The sequence below is a fragment of the Lacerta agilis genome, chromosome 10 (genome assembly GCF_009819535.1).
Source record: "Lacerta agilis isolate rLacAgi1 chromosome 10, rLacAgi1.pri, whole genome shotgun sequence".
Classification (NCBI taxonomy): domain Eukaryota; kingdom Metazoa; phylum Chordata; class Lepidosauria; order Squamata; family Lacertidae; genus Lacerta; species Lacerta agilis.
Window position 1 is genome coordinate 54,272,378 of NC_046321.1, and position 15,623 is coordinate 54,288,000.

The 15,623-nt window shown below is 44.2% G+C and overlaps 1 protein-coding gene across 1 annotated transcript in view; it reads right to left on the reverse strand.

The window, feature by feature from the left end:
• Window positions 1–267: 267 nt before the first annotated feature.
• AASS (aminoadipate-semialdehyde synthase) overlaps window positions 268–15,623 on the reverse strand; it is a 41,736-nt gene continuing 26,380 nt past the window's right edge. Inside the window, exons 15-24 of the mRNA XM_033162021.1 lie at window positions 12,793–12,922; window positions 12,194–12,304; window positions 10,852–10,960; window positions 9,429–9,569; window positions 7,230–7,397; window positions 5,238–5,333; window positions 4,099–4,214; window positions 3,125–3,213; window positions 1,237–1,413; window positions 268–407 (exon numbers count right to left, since the gene is read on the reverse strand). Coding sequence (XP_033017912.1) covers window positions 289–407; window positions 1,237–1,413; window positions 3,125–3,213; window positions 4,099–4,214; window positions 5,238–5,333; window positions 7,230–7,397; window positions 9,429–9,569; window positions 10,852–10,960; window positions 12,194–12,304; window positions 12,793–12,922 — 1,256 coding nt within the window. The 3' untranslated portion in view covers window positions 268–288. The remainder of the gene's footprint in view (window positions 408–1,236; window positions 1,414–3,124; window positions 3,214–4,098; window positions 4,215–5,237; window positions 5,334–7,229; window positions 7,398–9,428; window positions 9,570–10,851; window positions 10,961–12,193; window positions 12,305–12,792; window positions 12,923–15,623) is intronic.

Consider the following 15,623-nt stretch of genomic DNA (forward strand, 5'->3'; position numbering starts at 1 on the left):
AATTACATGGGTTTTGCTTCCAGGTCAAGAGTGGATTGAATCCCAGTCTGTAAAAAATGGTATACAGTACAACTCGCCCGGAATTTCTCTTGTCAAAGTTTCACTAAAACAGACTGGCACTGCACACAAGAGAACTGTACTGCTGTTGTGAAGCTGCTAGTCATTTCAACGGGCTCTGGACAGGGAAGACTCCCAGGGGAATCGTGCCTACGGACAACTATTTTTAGGCTTCAAAATGTGCGTGCAAAACTACAGGCTGGGGAAAAAAGGATAGAAAATATGTCTCCTTTATTGTTTGATAACGCTCTGGGTACTGTAGGTAATTCCTTCAGCTCGAACACGTTCAAGTATTGGTCCATAAATATTCTTGGTTAATGGGATGACCATGCCTTTGGTGTCAATTTCTCCTGGAATATAAAGAGAAAAATGTCACTGTTATCATTAATTAAATTTGTATACCCCCCCTTTGCAAAAAAAGCTGCAAAACCTTTAGCTGATCCTCAAAAAAAAAAAAAAAAGCCAGGACTTTTCCCTTTGCAAAAAAAGCTGCAAAACTTTTAGCTGATCTTAAAAAAGGGCCTTTTGCCTTTGCAAAAACAACTGCAAAACTTTCAGCTGATCCTCAAAAAAGCCAGGGCTTTTCCCTTTGCAAAAAAGCTGCAAAACATTTAGCTGATCCTCAAAAAAAAACAACGGCTTTTAGAGGAGGAAACCCAGAAAAAAAATTTTTTTTCTTGTTTCCTCCTCTAAAAATGAGGTGCGTCCTATGGTCCTGTGCGTCCTATGGAGCGAAAAATGCGATACTTAGCACACAAAACTGTGGCGAATGTGAGGACAACAATGAACTGATTGACCACAGAATCACTGTGATGAGCTTAAGATTTGTAATTCACACTTATAAATGAGCAGTGGGGCGTTTTCTTTGGTTGGGGGGGGGGGATAAAAAAGTGCTGGAAGTCTTATCTATCTCAATTTTGCTAGTACAAAATGGGGAGCAAAAAAAACAGAGGTGCCAGTACTCCATACTGGTGGGTGTTGTCTTGTACAAACACACACACAGACACACACACAAAGCCCCACAAGTGATTATTAATAGGGATATTAATAATAACGATGCAGCCTTTTAAGAATTATTTCAGTACCCATTGGCTAAAACAATACTTGCACATTTGAAGACTACTTAAAGAACCACACATCCCAGGTGCACCACACAACTTAGAAAGACCCCGTATGTACCATCGAGAACCATCTTTGCTGCGATAGCAGTCGGGTACCCTACAGTTTTAGCCATTGCAGAATATCCTTTATCGTCTCCATACACCACAAGATTGACATATTTGTCTTCCAAATGACCGGATGGATGTTTGATTCCTATTTCATTCCTCATGATTATCATATCGCGCTCTCCAGGACCTAAGGGAAAGACAGAGGTATGTTGCTCTTTCTGTTGTCAGAAAAGATGAACGAGCTGTAGCTTTAACAGTGAATGGCGCTTTGAGACCCCCAACCCCCCCTCCCCAAAATGAAGACACACAAATTGTGGCGGAGGGAAGCTGCGAGGGGGGGGGGAAGAGTATTATATTATAAGTATGTAATATTTGCTTTTAATGTTTTTGTATTGTGTTCAATCCATTTTTCTTTCTTTTTTGTTGTTGTTTGGTTTCCCCCCCCCCCCTGTACTACTTACTTAAACAAAATAAATAAATAAAATTTGGAGAGGGGAAATGAAGACAGTGACATGGGATTTTTAGTTTAAGTTACTGGGCAAAATTCAGGCCACAACTTTATTGAATACAGAACGTGAGTGGTATTGGCTTAGGCATTGGAATCATCCAAACTATATCACACTCCCATCCGCATTGCGGGGAATCAGATAAAAGGGTGAAACACCAACAGAGGGAGCCCCGCCGATGTGAACCAGCTCGAGCTCACCCTCGGTGCCCCTGTGGGGTCCTGGTATGGCCCTAGCCTCTACCGTGGGGTTTCGGACAAGACCCAGGCCAACCCCTGATTCCTTTAACGGAATATCCCTGATCCAATGCCTAACTGCCAAAAGATGAAGGAAGTCCAGAGGTGAAGCAATTCACCCTCAAATCCTTCCATCCTTATTTTAAACAGCTCTATATTTCTGGACTTCTTAGAAATGAGAGCCTAATTCCAGCTTTAGTGGCCTATTATCATAACCCATCAAGGCTATTTGAATGAACAACCTCTTACCTACAGTAAAGGGCCTCCCTCAGCACGGATCCCCACTGTATCAGTTTGCCTTACCACCCTGGCAAATTTGTGGCACTCTAGGTTTTCACCCCCATTGACCCTTCGGTGTGACTCTAGGACACAAACGATCCTCTTTTTCCTTAGGCAAGTTTTACCCTCTCTTGAGTCGTTCACCTCTTTGAGTTTTGATACACTGCTAGAACAACTAAGACGATTTTTCTTGGCACAACAAGGATGGGGTTGTTTTTTTTTGCAAACTTAGTTTTTAAAGATTCATAAGGTTACAATCTTAGTTGCATTTATACATCAATTCCATCGAACTTTTACTTCAAGTTACCCTAATCCTAACCAAAACACCCACTATCCTGGCCCCACACCTTTCTTCTTTCTTTCTTTCTTTCCACTCTCTCTCCCCTTCCCAACTGCCAAAACGGCTGTTCCCTCCTTTTTAAACCAGGAACCGTCCCGCCCCTAAAGGACGCGCTGTCAGTTAAGTTGTTGTTGTTGTTGTTCAGTCGTTCAGTCGTGTCCGACTCTTCGTGACCCCATGGACCAGCGCACGCCAGGCACGCCTATCCTTCACTGCCTCCCGCAGTTTGGCCAAACTCTCAGTTTGGCCAAACTCTCAGTTAAGTTGGAGGTGGATTAACTCTTACTAAGCCAGAGTGTAATGAATCTTCCATTTTAGGGCTAATCCGTTACAGGAGCCACTGCAGAGAAGGCTCGTTCTCGTGTTGCCACTCTCTGGAGCTCTCAAGGAGAAGGCACATGCAGAAGGGCCTCAGAAAGTGATCTCAGGGTTTGGGTAAGTTCAAATGGGGAGAGGCAGTCCTTGAAGTATTGCAGTCCTGAGCCATTTAAGGATTTATAGGTCAAAACCAGCACGAGCAGAGAGTGTTTCACATACCATAGGACAGCTTGGCCTCCATGTGTTTCGCTAGCGCGCCGACTATTGTTTCTGCTATTGGAACGGGCTCATCTCCAAGTAACCCCAGCCTGAAAGAGCGAGGACAAGGCACCATTTGTCAGAAAAAGCCCAGGACCTTCCCCCCAAAAAACAGAGCCGCGGCTCGAGCCCGTGAGAAGAACGGGATGCCACCACATCACCACTGGAGTCAGGCCATTGGTGTGTCAGGAGAAAGCAAAGCAGATGCAACAATCCTCCTCACATCTTAATTGGCATCCTTCTTACGATGCCGTGCCCTGGGGCTACACCTCCAGTGTTGCCACGCATAACCAAACTTCTGCAGTCATCTTGCATTTTCCTTTTCAGTTCTTACTTACGTTCCATCAAGATATATGCAGGGAGCAGAGAAGGTTAAGTACTGTACGCCCGATTACATTGCGGTAATTATTTTGATTGCCATACTCCTTTATTGGATTTGCTTGTTTTATAATCTTATTCAGTCGTTGCGCGTTTGTGGCCTTACAGCCAAAATGAAGCATGCAAATGAATAACAACACCACATGACAACATCAACAAGCCAGTGGCCTGCATGCAAATTGAGCTGCTGAACATTACAGTTTCATGCCGAATGTTTCACTTTGAAGCATTCTTTTAAGAAATGGGAATTGGCAGGCTACTCCTAGCCATTATAACTAGTCTCATATGCCTGGATGATAGAGAGCAGGCCTGGTCCAAGTCATTTTGGCACCTAAGGCCAACCACAAAATGGTGCTCGCCTCCCCGCCAGGGAAGGAGGAGGTGAGTAAAGATCTACGTCAGAAACAAGCAGGGGAATGAAGACCTACATTGGGATCTGCTGCCCCTGTGGATCTATGCCGCCTCACCTTAACTCGTGAGTGGGCTGACCTTGCTAGAGAGGCACTTTAAAGGGGGGGGGGGAAATGTGGGGGAAAGTCAACCCCGAAATCTCCTACCATTCGACCGCATCCAGTTGCCTTGCATCCTCATTCAGCTTATTGTAGACGGCATTTCGGAGATCATCATATTTGGCAGACTGCTTAAGTCCAAGTAGCTTGCACATAAGTTCTTTCTGGGTATATATATAAAAAATCAATAATAACAGATCACCATCTGGTAGTCAGAATGTTGAAAGCAGAAGAAGAAGAAGAAGAAGAAGAAGAAGAAGAAGAAGAAGAAGAAGAAGAAGAGGAGTTTGGATTTGATATCCCGCTTTATCACTACCCTAAGGAGTCTCAAAGCGGCTCACATTCTCCTTTCCCTTCCTCCCCCACAACAAACACTCTGTGAGGTGAGTGGGGCTGAGAGACTTCAAAGTAGTGTGAGTAGCCCAAGGTCACCCAGCAGCTGCATGTGGAGGAGCGGGGACGCGAACCCGGTTCACCAGATTACGAGTCTACCACTCTTAACCACTACACCACACTGGCTCTCACACAGGAGATTTCAAGATGCAGCAAGTATTTTTTGTTTAGAAAAGACAACAAATATTTGATCTTGATTGGATTAATATGTTGTACAAAACATTAAAATATGAACATAACAATGTTTTATACATCAGTAAATTGCATGACCTTCCCAGTAATTTGAGAAAAACAAAGATGTCATTTGTATTCAGTTAAGCGTCCCCTTCAGTTTGGGGGCTTAAAAAATTAGTGACAAACACTCTGTGAGGTGAGTGGGGCTGAGAGTCTTCAAAGAAGTGTGACTAGCCCAAGGTCACCCAGCAGCTGCATGTGGAGGAGCGGAGACGCGAACCCGGTTCACCAGATTACGAGTCTACCGCTCTTAACCACTACACCACAAGCATTTGGACCTTAAGAAAACCACAGGTGACAAACACCTGCTTTTTCGTGCGACAGTAGAAACGGTCAACATTCAAAGTAGAAATGTGAAAAGGGGTGGGCTATGAGAAGGGCAGAAGGCACACCCATTGGCTGTGCAAATAAAGCTTTGCTGTCAGGAGTGGGGTAGCCCACTGTGGTATGAACACTGGATTTCAAAATAATTATAGGTGTAGATGGCAGAATACAAGGCGAATCCATTTCACACATGCCTCAGCTGCAGCCTTGCCTTGGACCACGAAAGGAACACTCACCCAGGTTATAGAAGCGGCTGTTGCGCTGAGCATAGGACACGGCTCTGAATTTATCAGTCCTAATTTCACAAAGCCTCCAATGGCTTTAGAATAACCCTGGAAGAACAGGGAGGAGGGGTTAGAAACTGCCACAGAACACAGGGATCAACCTGCCATGCCCTTATGCGACACCAGAAATCTACCCACATGGTTTCCCTCCCATTCCAACCTTTGAGCTTTCCTTCGATATGCCTGCATAGGTATTTCGACAGAAGTAAAACCAACGACATGCAACAAATCTGAAGACGGCTTTTGCACACACAGTTCTTGTGCAGTAAGTGCCTTGCTGTGCTTTTCCTGCTGCTGAAAGCCACCCTGGAATTGGATAGGGCGCTATACTAAAATAATTTAAATAAAATAAACAAGCATACATACAACTGTGCTGTCAGGCCATGGGTCAATGTAACCCAACGGTGGAGAACATGTGCCCCTCTTTATGTTGTTGGGACGCCAACTACAGCATGACCAATGGGTTAGGGATCAGAGGTGGATAGTTTTGCATGCATTTTGGTATTTTATGCATTGTGACTTGCAGTTATTTTTTATTGATCATAGTTTCATAGTAATTATTTATTGTTAACGGTCAAGAGTGAATTCGTGTTTCGTTATTGTCAGCCGGTGTTTTGAGAGTTAATTTTATTGTGCGCTATTGTAGTCTAATAATTACTGAATATTACTTTATTTGATACAAGTGGTTCCATTTTAAAGTTATGTTTTCTTGTGACTTTCTGTACGGGATCAGGTTATATATTACAAGGCGCGAGTTCTCGGTCGTATATTTTGTTGCTGCAAACTGCCTTGTGTGTAGTAAAATAGAAAGGCAGTATACAAATTGAAGGTGAAATGAAATTGAAAATTAGGGCAACCCGAGCAGTTCCGCTGCACTGGTTTCCCAGCCTAGGGGGCGCAGTAACTGTGACACAGTGAATTGAGCAGGATGGAAGGCAAATTTTAGCCTCGCCAAAGGACACCATTGAATTTTGATAGAACAAAGTCCATCCCTGTGGAGATGATGGGAGTTGTAGCCCAATAGCATCTAAAGGGTCACAGATTAGCTAATCTTGATCTAATTCAATATTTCCTCCCCCAACTAGCAATTATTCTCCCAAGACCTCACATAAATATATCACAAAACATTTTTACAGCACAAAGATTCTTTCCATCAAACCCAATACCTTGTGGCATTCAAAGGGTGAGCTACGGCTGATCAGTTTTTTTTTAATAATAATTTTATTAGTCTTCAGTTACAAGAATCCAATAATAGCCTCATTATAACAATGCCAAATTATAATACAATTATTAATACCAATCATACAAATACCAAATTATATAATTTAGGTGGGCCCCCCGCATGCTGGAATTGATGGTTTGATGATTTACTTTATCTCTGCATTCCAAAATCTTACTAATTTCAATTATATTCCAGTCAAGATAACAATCCCCTAAACAACAACTGCAATATTAACAACTTCCATTTGTCTTGACACATTAAATCAGTGCTTTTTCTGGGGGGACACAGGGGTATGCATACCCCTAAACATGTTGTGAATCTTTGCACTTTTGCCCATTTACTGTATTTATTTTCCACTAATTGAACTATAAATTGATTTTCTTAAGTCAAAACGAGAGTATCCCTAAACATTTTTTTTTTAAGCACCGCATTAAACAATTTATAAAATTACAGGTGAGATCACAGTTAAGGGCATGCAGGACAATCTTCATCCGAAACTTGCGCAAAGTAAAACGGATACTCTCCGCACCCTAGCATTTTTTACAATATTTTATTACACAAGCACAGCCACAAGCTAAGCTTGGCATATCAGCCATTAACAGAACCGTCCCCTCCCACCCCCCACCCCCAAAGAGCAGCTGAACTTTCTCTTAACAGATGAAAACTTTAACATATGTTCACCTGGAATTCCCCATGCTCTTCACGGTACCAAACGTACTTACCCTGTATCGTAATGTTCCTCTTAAGAGAGTGTGAGCTGACTGAATGCCATAGGGTTCAGCATATTTTGTACTGTCCCTGTTTGGAAAACCTTCCAAATTTAATCCTGGGAAAAAATCCATGACAGTAACAGAATCAAGCAAAGCTCCTCCGGCTGGAATATTAATAATCTAAGGATTGTGAAAAACAATAGTCAGTACTATGTTTTATAACAGGAGTCCTCGCACGCACCAAGTCCCTATTTAGAAATGTCCGTCTCCCGTGAGATGGAAGGCTGTGGATTCCTTTCATATTTTTTGCCATATCATTTTTTATTAATTTTATAACAATACATTAATAAAATTCATCGCATTTTCCCAATTCTTAACATTTGGCTTTTTAAGGCCATGACTTCCGTCAAACCCTCCTTATGATACCCGAACATTCCTCACTAATAACTATACTTCGCAAATCAATCACTGCTTTAAATAATCGCATTTACACTTATCACTAAAATTTCATATTACAATGACATTCTTTCTTTTATCTACAAAGCTTCTTGCAATGGATTCCTTTCATTTCTATGCGGGATGATCCCAAACCCATCCTCAACTTCCTGTTCTCCCAACACACCTCTCCGTACCTACGCAAACATATCCTTCAGGCTCTCAACAAGAATCCATTCGAGACTGTTTAGCTTAAAAGATTAACAGCATAACATTCAGCTTAGCAAACCAGTTCTTCAGGATAAAAATTGCTCAGTTGTGGTCTATCCTAAATCGGAATGGTTATAAACTTTTGATCCGAAACATTCAAAAATGCAAATGTCACATGGAATTACAACATCACTGAAAGTCACAGGAATAAATTGTGTTAAGATTATGACATTTAAGTGAATTCGGGGTATGCATAGGCTCCAGCTCTTGAACCTTGCCTGGTTCAAGCCAGCCTATAAACACCCCTCTCATGTTACAACTCTGCAAACACATGTTAAGGCTTTGGAGACACAGATATTTATGCGCAGAGCTATTTAGACACCAATGGTATCTCTTAAAATTTCATAAGTGATCTTAACGTCATCTGATTGGACTACTTCAGACTGTAACCTAAAACAATCCCATCTGACAGCAAAGCTTATGCCTGGGATGAGTAAACCCAGGAAATAATCAGAGGTAACAGCTCACAGCTACAGAATCTCTGACCCCAGCTCTAAGGATATTCATGTCCTTGGCCATTTTAATTTGATAACCACAGAAGATTTAAAGTAGGGCGAGATATAAATAACTGCAGAAATGCATTTTAAATGAGAGCATCTACCATGAAGTTGTCACAGAAAACAAGAAGCTTGACCGTTGCTGTTGTTTTTAAATAAGAGACAGGCACTCTTCTACTAGTCTTACTCAGAAAAATAAAATACAAGAACATGAACCCCGAGGTTGAACCAGATCGCTACACCAGGAGCAGAATAGCTGCATGGGCAATGATATAGGCCACAACAACCCCTGGTGCCTTGGCCTTGCTCACTTGGCCTGAGCTAACCAGGCACTCAGACCTATTCTCCAGGGACATCCCTGATTTACAGAAGCCATCCCGGTTTCTGATCTGATCCTGGAATGTCCCACTTTTCCTTAGGATTTCCCTATTTTCACTGGAGAAATGTTGGAGGGTATGGAGTTATCTGACCCCCGAGCTGTCTGAAGGCAATCCTGTATGGGGAAGTGTTTTTTTTAAAAAAAAATTTATATATGTTGGAAGCTGGCCAGAGTGGCTGAGGCAACCCAGTCAGGTGTGTGGGGTATAAATAGTAAAATTATCATTAAGGAATGGGACCTCCCTATTTTCATCGGAGAAATGTTGGAGGGTATGTAGCCTAAAACAGGGTGGGCAGAAGGTAGCCTAGGATCTACTGACAGATCTCTGGGGGCCTAAAACTAGATTGGCAAAGACTTCGGCTCCCAATTGTTTAATAAAAAAATATTTAACAGAGAGATTAGGTTGCTAAAATGAAAGCCGGGGGGGGGGGGACAGGATTGTGGCAGGACTGTGAGCACAATTCCAACACAAAAAACCAATCCCAGAGATACAACTGCACTCTGAGGCACCCTAGTCCTTAATTCCAAGCACAGTACACCCAGTCAAGGAGAAGAGAAAGACAAATAACTCGTTATTATTAGACTTAGTCCCATCTTTGCATTTTAACGGGTATATGCAGACAACTTCACCTCTCCGTTTTTTAAATACGTGGCAGGTTGAACTGTGTTGAGGAGGACTCCCTGTGGACTCCAGCTGAATTTATATCTCAGGGGGTTGCCAGAATGTTCTGGAGCGGGCAGGCCACCACAGAAGGAAGTGTAAGACACCACCTGTAGATGGAAGAAAAGGAGTCGTCTCCAATTAAATTATATCCCTCCAAAATCTCCAGGTTCATTCGGCACGTCTTTATTATGCATTGCCGAGGCTGCAATTCCATACCCATGTCTTCATTTAGCAGTATCCATACTTTCTTTATGAAATGACCTTCTTGAGGCAGCTTACAATATATTTACAACACAGGAAAACAGACGATGCCACGCTAGTTACCGGAGCGAGTCAAAGATGGATACAAGTCCACCTCACGGCCGTAACAGTTCTCTGACATCCCAGTTGCCATTTTTCACCACAGCCTGAGGCAGCCAGATGCTCACCCCCCCCCCCTTACAGGCCCAACACAGAGGGGGACAGAGTCAACTTTCCCCTGAAGGAATGTACCTAGAACAGGCATGGCCAAACTTGGCCCTCCAGCTGTTTCGGGACTACAATTCCCATCATCCCTCACCACTGGTCCTGTTAGCTAGGGATGATGGGAGTTGAAGTCCCAAAACAGCTGGAGGGCCAAGTTTGGCCATGCCTGACCTAGAACATGGGACTTATGTACCATGGAGTAAGCTCCACAGAACTCATGAGGGCTTCCATATGAGTAGACTTGGTTATAGGACTTTATCAGTTTGCATTTCCTAGTGCAGAAAGTATTGATCTGATGTGTAGAGATCTTTCCTATTCTACTTAATTCAAGAGGTTTCTGCAAGCTTCTGGAAGCTTCTCTGTGTGAAAAGGTCCAAGATGTTTGGGTTATTCTTTCAGAGAAGCTGAGTACAACTGGCTTAAATTGGTTCTCTTATCTCTTTCTGTCAAGGTCAAGCTGCCTATAAAAGTAGGGCCAGAAGGAGCCTGGGTTTCACTTTCTATCTATCTCCCTTCTGGCTTAGTGTTAAGGTTTGGATTTATAACTTATACAATAAGTTATTGTAAGTTTAAGTCTTCTGCAACTGGATTTCTTGTGGACAGTGCCAATCCTGAATGTATTGGATTTGTGACCATTATGCTCATTTGCCTTCAGTAGCAGTAAAGCTTTGCTAGATGAAATACAATGGCCTCTGGTCTATTTTTTGGGGATCCTGCAACGTGTTTAAGTTTTTACACTGGAATCTGCTCTGGATCAATATCAAGTGGAATTCCATGACAGACTTCACTGTATGTCTTCGGCAGTCATCTTCGCTGTAAACCCAGTGGGTGACAGCTGATAAACCCACAACAAAGGAGATATTATAAAATAGGACTGATGCGGAGGGGAAGACCTCTCAACACACTGAGACTTATTGAGCTTACCGTAGCCCCCACTTCTTTTGCTTTATCAATACACTCCATCGCCAGCATATGATCAAGCCCAGGATCCAGACCCATTTCGCTGACAACAGTAATGCCAGCTGCCTCGACACTGAAATAAGAGGGCGTATCATTTCAAAACAAGAATCCCGTAACGGGGCATCTTTACAGACCAAAACAACATACCCCCAAGACTTCCAATGGGGAAATTGAGGCACCCCATCGCTCTGTCAATCTGGGACGTCCCGCTTCAATTGGGACACTTGGGAGGCACCGAAACACAAATCAAGCTCAACGGTTCGCAAACAATGAGTATAGATAGGGGACCCACATCCAGACAACTGAATCTGTGCACCCCATTTTTAAAAAGGAGAGCAGAGAGGAATGGGTCGCCCTTCCCCCATTGCTCTGCACACTTGAACAGAACTTAGAAAACATGACAGCGCCTTTCATTTGCATCAGTAAAGTTTAAACTAGCTGCCTTTGCTAAAGACTCTGTGGAGTCGTCTACACAGCTGCCAATAAAACGGTTTAAATGTGTTGTAAAGTGCAATATACAAATGTGACGCTAGATGGCGACAGTGAGATGTGCCAAATTCAATGTATTTTTCAAAACTTTTTTTAAAGCATTTTTATATGTGTGCAGAGGGACCAGGTGGCGCTGTGGGTTAAACCACAGAGTCTAGGGCTTGCTGATCAGAAGGTTGGCAGTTCGAATCCCTGCCACGGGGTGAGCTCCCGTTGCTCGGTCCCAGCTCCTGCCCACCTAGCAGTTCGAAAGCATGTCAAAGTGCAAGTAGGTAAATAGGGACCGCTCCGGCGGGAAGGTAAACGGCGTTTCCGTGCGCTGCTCTGGTTCACCAGAAGCGGCTTTGTCATGCTGGCCACATGACCCAGAAGCTGTCTGCGGACAAACGCCGGCTCCCTCGGCCTATAGAGCGAGATGAGCGCCGCAACCCCAGAGTCGGACACGACTGGACCTGATGGTCAGGGGTCCCTTTACCTTTTTATATGTGTGCAGATGCCACCTGTTACCTATATCATGAGTTCTGAGCCACCAGTGGACTGTAAAAAGGGACCTTTGAGGAAGCCCTAAAGCTACGATCAATGGTTGCTGAAAGTTGTTCCATGTGCAAGCAGTGGTACTTGCCACAGTGACACTATTTTCACAATGCATGTTCCAGCATCAAGCCAAGAGATGTGCATGAAAGATCTGGCTGGGTTTTCCCAGCCACTCTGGGTGGCTTACAGGACATAAAAAATTGTAAAACGTTAGACATTTAAAAAAATTCCTGATACAGGGTTGCTTTCTCCCTTTAGCAGGGAGAACGTAAGAAAGACTTACCTTTCCTGAAGCTCTTTCATAGCAGGTGTCAGGTAACTGGCAGTGACCATATTCACCTTGTTGTCAATGCACTTCTTAGCAACCACAGGATGGAATGCGTAAGGCAACAAGCTAAAAAGACAAATGAGAAAGCCGGACACTAGAAAATGTGAACTTGGGGTGACCCGCTCTATCCTCGACTCTCAAAGAGGCATGTTACGAACAAGGGAACCATTCCTGTGTGCCCATTCATCTCAAGGGACAACGTTATGTATAACACAGTATGGGGAAGGCAATTCCATGCGAAATATTAAGTCCTGGTTTTTATAATGATGCTAAAATGAAAGGGAATGAGGGAGACACAACCAATTGTGCTGTATCCTTGTCAAGCATGCAGTTGAAAGAACAGACTTCTCTCACAAATACACACTTCAGTGCATCTCTTGACACATGAAGGAACACCCGGTAGTTACATTTTGGGCTTTCCACAAAAGCATCCTCTAGCCCCGAAGTTCGATACCATCGCTACCAGGTAAAATCGTCAAGAGCTAACCTGGCCCATCGCACCCGCACCGTGGGGAATCGCCGGAGCATCTACGCAATCACCAGAACACACTGACCTGATAACAAGGTTGTGCTTCTTCACCATGGACTCTAATCTCTTCTCGTCTTCGGTGACGTCCACAACGACAGGAACAACATTGCTGTATTTCTTAGCCAGCTGCTCAAGTTGTTTCTTCATGACAGATGCTGTCGTAGAGCAAGAACATTCGCTGAAAGTGGTAGATAGACTTTCTCCTCCTGAGCTCCCATTAAATAAGCATCCAATCGTAACCTCTCAGCGAGTTTTAGACAACTTAGTCATGTAGTGTCATGCAACCTCAGCAGGACCCATTCTGTATAAAATGGGGGGGGTGCCTACTTTAAATTTAGAAGCTTTCAGAGAAATTAACTGGGCCCCAGGTGGCATGGGTTGCTGCTCATCCTTGTTTTAAAGGGTGTGTCATGGATTTTTTTGGGGGGGGTGGATTTTCTTTACTGGTAGATTCTGCTTTTCTGTATAAAATTGTGACAGATTGCCACCAGGAAGAATGAACCCACTTGTCCGTCCACCCCCCTCTGTCCAGCTGCCATGGGGGCCTTAGGTACCCCACATTCCCAGGACCCCTCCCTTTCGCCCAGTTTTAGAAATTCCCAAGGCACCATACATGTTTTGCAATTGCCACAGGTCCAATTGTGACTACATGGAGATTTCTGGATGCCAGGCTGGTGGCTGACATCTCCATCTGGCTGGGCCCTCCAGTTTTCTTAAGCCTATTTCTTTGCATTTACATCCCACCTTTGTCTTCAAGGAGTACAAGGTTCTCTCTCTCTCCCCCCCCCACCCCCCTGGTTAATCCCTACAATGACCCTGTGAGGTAGGTTAAGAGGCCCAAAGTCACCCGCTCAGTTTTGGTAAATCCATTCCAGAACTTTGCAATGTTAGAGATTTCAGAGTTGCCTACGTGCAGAAATGCAGCTGTCTATCTCCAAGCAATTAACTAGTTGGCAGAAAGCCCAGATCTGCTCTCTCTCAGACCCTTAGCAACGACCTGTGATTGGTCAATGAGTTCCTAAAGACTGAGCTCTGTGTGAGAGCTTTGTGGTTAGTGTGGTTAGTGTGTGGTGCAGGTGTTGGTGTGGAGAAAGTGGTCAGTATAGAGAGAGAGAGACAGAGAGGAAAAGATTTTATGTTTATTTTTCTTTTATTTTGTAAAGTGTGTACATAGTAACTTATGGATACTAGTTGCTTCAATAAATATTGTATATAGTTATCCAGTGAGTTGCTGAGTTCCTGCGTTGTGCTGTCCAGTCAATTACACAACAGCCAGAAGCTTCCAGAAAAAGTCTGCGTCTAACTCTGCGGTGTCTAGGAATACGTTATACTCCTGACACTAAATCTTAAGATGCAAGACCCAACTAAAGCTAAGCTCATCCATGCAGGCAAAGCAGTACCTGATCTAGGATAAAGGCTCAACGAAGAAACTGTTAGTGGGGGAAAGAAATCAAGAAGATCAAGGAATGAAAGACTAAAAGATGGCTAGGTCTTAGAAGCTCTAAGCCACTCACTCCTACAAAAGTCTCCACCAACAGTGGTGGGCACTGTAATAGCCAGCAGGCCATGTGTGACAGCCAGCCTTTGGTACAGCTTGCTAACTAGAGGTCTTGTTTAAACAAACTAAATTTATACCACCCGTGACTGTCGAGAACATTATGGAATCGTGCCTGAAATGCTCAGATTTGTTTATTTTAATAGCCTGAGTTTCAAATCTGTTAGCTTTCAAATCTCTGCTTCTGAAAAATAATGCTAATATAGGATCTGGGAAAGATCATAAAATAACCTACAGAAACAGAAAGGAAAACAATGTCTTCCAGTAATAAGGCTCAGAAGCAGATAACCATTCGATGTAAGATGTTGAAAATCTGGATTTGAAAAGATATCGCACTGTTTCCCTCTCGGGCAAGTATCTGAAGTATGTATACATTCAGGCTTCAAGACACACAGAAGATGAAACAAAGTCCACAGCCATCTCCTTGGAGACACCTGCTTGCCTTTCTGCTTTGACCAGCTTCCTTAAGACATAGCTCCTAACAGACAGGATACAGTAGGTACACGTCACAGTAAACCATACACCGCACTTTTCGCTCCATATAAGACGCACCTGACCATAAGATGCACCTAGTTTTTAGAAGAGGAAAACAAGAAAAAAACTCAAACCTGTGGGTCCCAGATGTTGAGCCAAGCTCAAGTGAGGCTGGAGGAGGGGCGCTGACTCGCTGGCGGGACTGGGGCAGCCTGCTGCCTTTGATCACCGCCACCTCCCATATCTTTGCCTTGGGAAGAGCGAGTGGTGGCAGGAGGAGGGGAAACGTCGTCCCCCCCCGACCCTTTGCTGCTGGTGGCGGCTTTGCCGCTGGCTTTAAAGCCAGCTGGGGAGAAGGGGAGGATGCTATGGTCTGCGTGGCGCTAGCGGCACAGCGTCAGCGGAGAAAGGAGCAGCGTCGGTGGCGGGACCAGCGGCGTGGAAGGGCTCCTTTTGGCCGCTGGTCCCGCCCCCCGCCGCCTCTTGCCGCGTTCAGCGAGAGGCGGCGGCGGGCAGCGGCAGAGGAGATGGGACCAGCGGCCCAAAAGGAGCCCTTTCGGGCCACTGGTCCCACCCCCGCCGTTGCTCCATAAGCTGCACAGACATTTTCCCTTACTTTTTGGGAGGGAAGAGTGCGTCTTATGGAGCGAAAAATACGGTATGAGCCAGTCGAACTCCTTTGAGCCCCTCTTCCTATTGTGGAGAAACAAACCACAATACCTAGGCTGAGCATTATATCTGCGTCAGGGTTTATTTCGCCCTCAACAAACCACAATATGCAGAAAACAGTCTGTGGTTTGTTTCTTCCATGTGCTGAGGGGAGCAAA